The sequence below is a fragment of the Microtus ochrogaster genome (assembly GCF_000317375.1).
Source record: "Microtus ochrogaster isolate Prairie Vole_2 chromosome 14 unlocalized genomic scaffold, MicOch1.0 chr14_random_1, whole genome shotgun sequence".
Taxonomy (NCBI): Eukaryota; Metazoa; Chordata; class Mammalia; order Rodentia; family Cricetidae; genus Microtus; species Microtus ochrogaster.
The window spans coordinates 30,123,246-30,125,164 of NW_004949096.1; the positions used below are offsets into that span (position 1 = coordinate 30,123,246).

Genomic DNA, 1,919 nt, shown 5'->3' on the forward strand with positions numbered 1-1,919 from the left:
GTTTCCTTCTTTCATAGTGTTAAGGATTAAACTAAAACTTTGAGTGTGCTAAACAAGTACTCTACCACTGAACTAGCCCTATTTTTTTATACATATATATTATTTATTTACTTTCTGGGGGAGGGTGTTTCGAGATAGGTTTCTCTGTAACTTTGGAGTCTGTTGTGGAACTTGCTCTGTAGACTAGGTTGACCTCAAACTCACAGAGCTCCACCTGCCTTTGCCCCCCCCTCCACTGCTGTGATGAAAGGTGTGCGCCACCACCGCCTGATTTATTTACTGCATATTATGACTGATCTTGGACTCACAGAGATCTGCTTGCCTCTGCCTTGAGAGTATTAGGATTAAAGAGGTGCATCACTGTACCCTGCCTTTCCTCCACTCTTACACAATTCGGACTTCCCTGTCCTGGAACTAGCTCTTCTAGACCAGGCTGGCCTCAAACTCACAGAGATTCGCCTGCCTCTGCCTCCTGAGTGCTGGGATTAAAGGCGTGTACCACCACTGCCTGGCTTGGGTGAATCTTCTTACCTCAGTTAAATAATCAATATAATTCTTCATAGATATGCCCCCAGGCCAATTGGATCTTATACAGTCTTTCATCACAAGTGATTCCAACGTCTGTCAAGCTGAAAATTAAAATTAAAGCCTGCACACAGTTAGGCCTTGACTTTGTAATCCTCACTTTTTTTTAAAGGTTTATTTTATTATGTATGTGATGTTCTGTCTGCATGTTTGCTTGCAGGCCAGAAGAGGGCGTCAAATCTCATTATAGATGGTTGTGAGCCACCATGTGGTTGCTGGGAGTTGAACTCAGGACCTCTGGAAGAGCAGTCAGTACTCTTAACTAACCTCTGAGCCATCGCTCCAACCCTGTATCCTCATTTTTAAGTTGCTAAGATTTACAGGCCTTCAGTAGTAGGACTGACCCTGACACAGGGTGGAAGCTATTAATGTGGAGACTTTATCTCAACCCTAACATAACATTATTTGGCATATAGTATATATTCAGACTCGAATAAACGAATTCACATTTCACTTGTGTTCATGTATATATTCACATACAGTTTTACACTGTGCCTTCTTGGATATTTGCACATTTACTAGAACACACTTCTACCCATTTTGTATTTGGAGTTTCTGTTAAGTGTGTGTGTGTGTGTGTGTGTGTGTGTGTGTGTGTGTGTGTGTGTTTGTCTAAGTGCATTCATTATAGCAGACTTTTCTTAGGTTTTCAGACATGGGGCTAATGAATCATACATTGAGGCCATCCTTATGGTTTTCATTATACACTATTGAATCGTTTCTTTAAAATCTTCTCTTCTAAAAGTCTATGAACTTGAAGTACGAGTGTGTGCACAGAGTCATGTTACATTTTAACTGTAGCCTCCTAAGTTTTGATGCCATCATTAAAATTATCAAAATTAATTTTATAATCGGAAAATAATAACCTAGATTTATTTGGTTTCTTTTGTAATCAGGAAGTAGATATTCACCAGAATTTACTAGTTGTGCTTTTTTTAAAAATTATTTTTTACTTATTGGTACTATTAAAATTGTTTTTAACTTACCCTTTTTTGTAGCTACAAAGCCAAATTAAGTGGTATGGTCATCAGTGAAGCTACTGTTTGTAAAGTGACCAAAGGTGCCATCACCTCTGTGGCCCTCCATCCATCAGAAGAAAGAACCTTGGTAGCAGCTGGGGCCAAGTCTGGGCAAATCGGACTGTGGGATTTGGTGAGTTGATACTGCCTTTTGGGAGATTACCTAAAGTCTGCCTGAAGGAAATGTCTTAAAGAGAATAGCCTGGAACATTTATTTATAAATGTTGCTTGAGATTTGTGGTTTTGCACTTTATGATTCCAAATTTTAGAAATCGGACATAATTTGAATTTTTTTTAAAAATATTTATTTATTTA

At 38.6% G+C, this 1,919-nt stretch overlaps 1 protein-coding gene across 2 annotated transcripts in view; it reads left to right on the plus strand.

Annotated features, from left to right (window-relative positions):
• Positions 1-1,919, plus strand: part of Wdr76 (WD repeat domain 76) — a 37,919-nt gene that overhangs the window by 18,080 nt on the left and 17,920 nt on the right. For both annotated transcript variants that reach the window (XM_013352732.2, XM_026787672.1), the window contains one exon: positions 1,584-1,737. In XM_013352732.2, the coding sequence (XP_013208186.1) occupies positions 1,584-1,737 (154 nt within the window). The remainder of the gene's footprint in view (positions 1-1,583; positions 1,738-1,919) is intronic.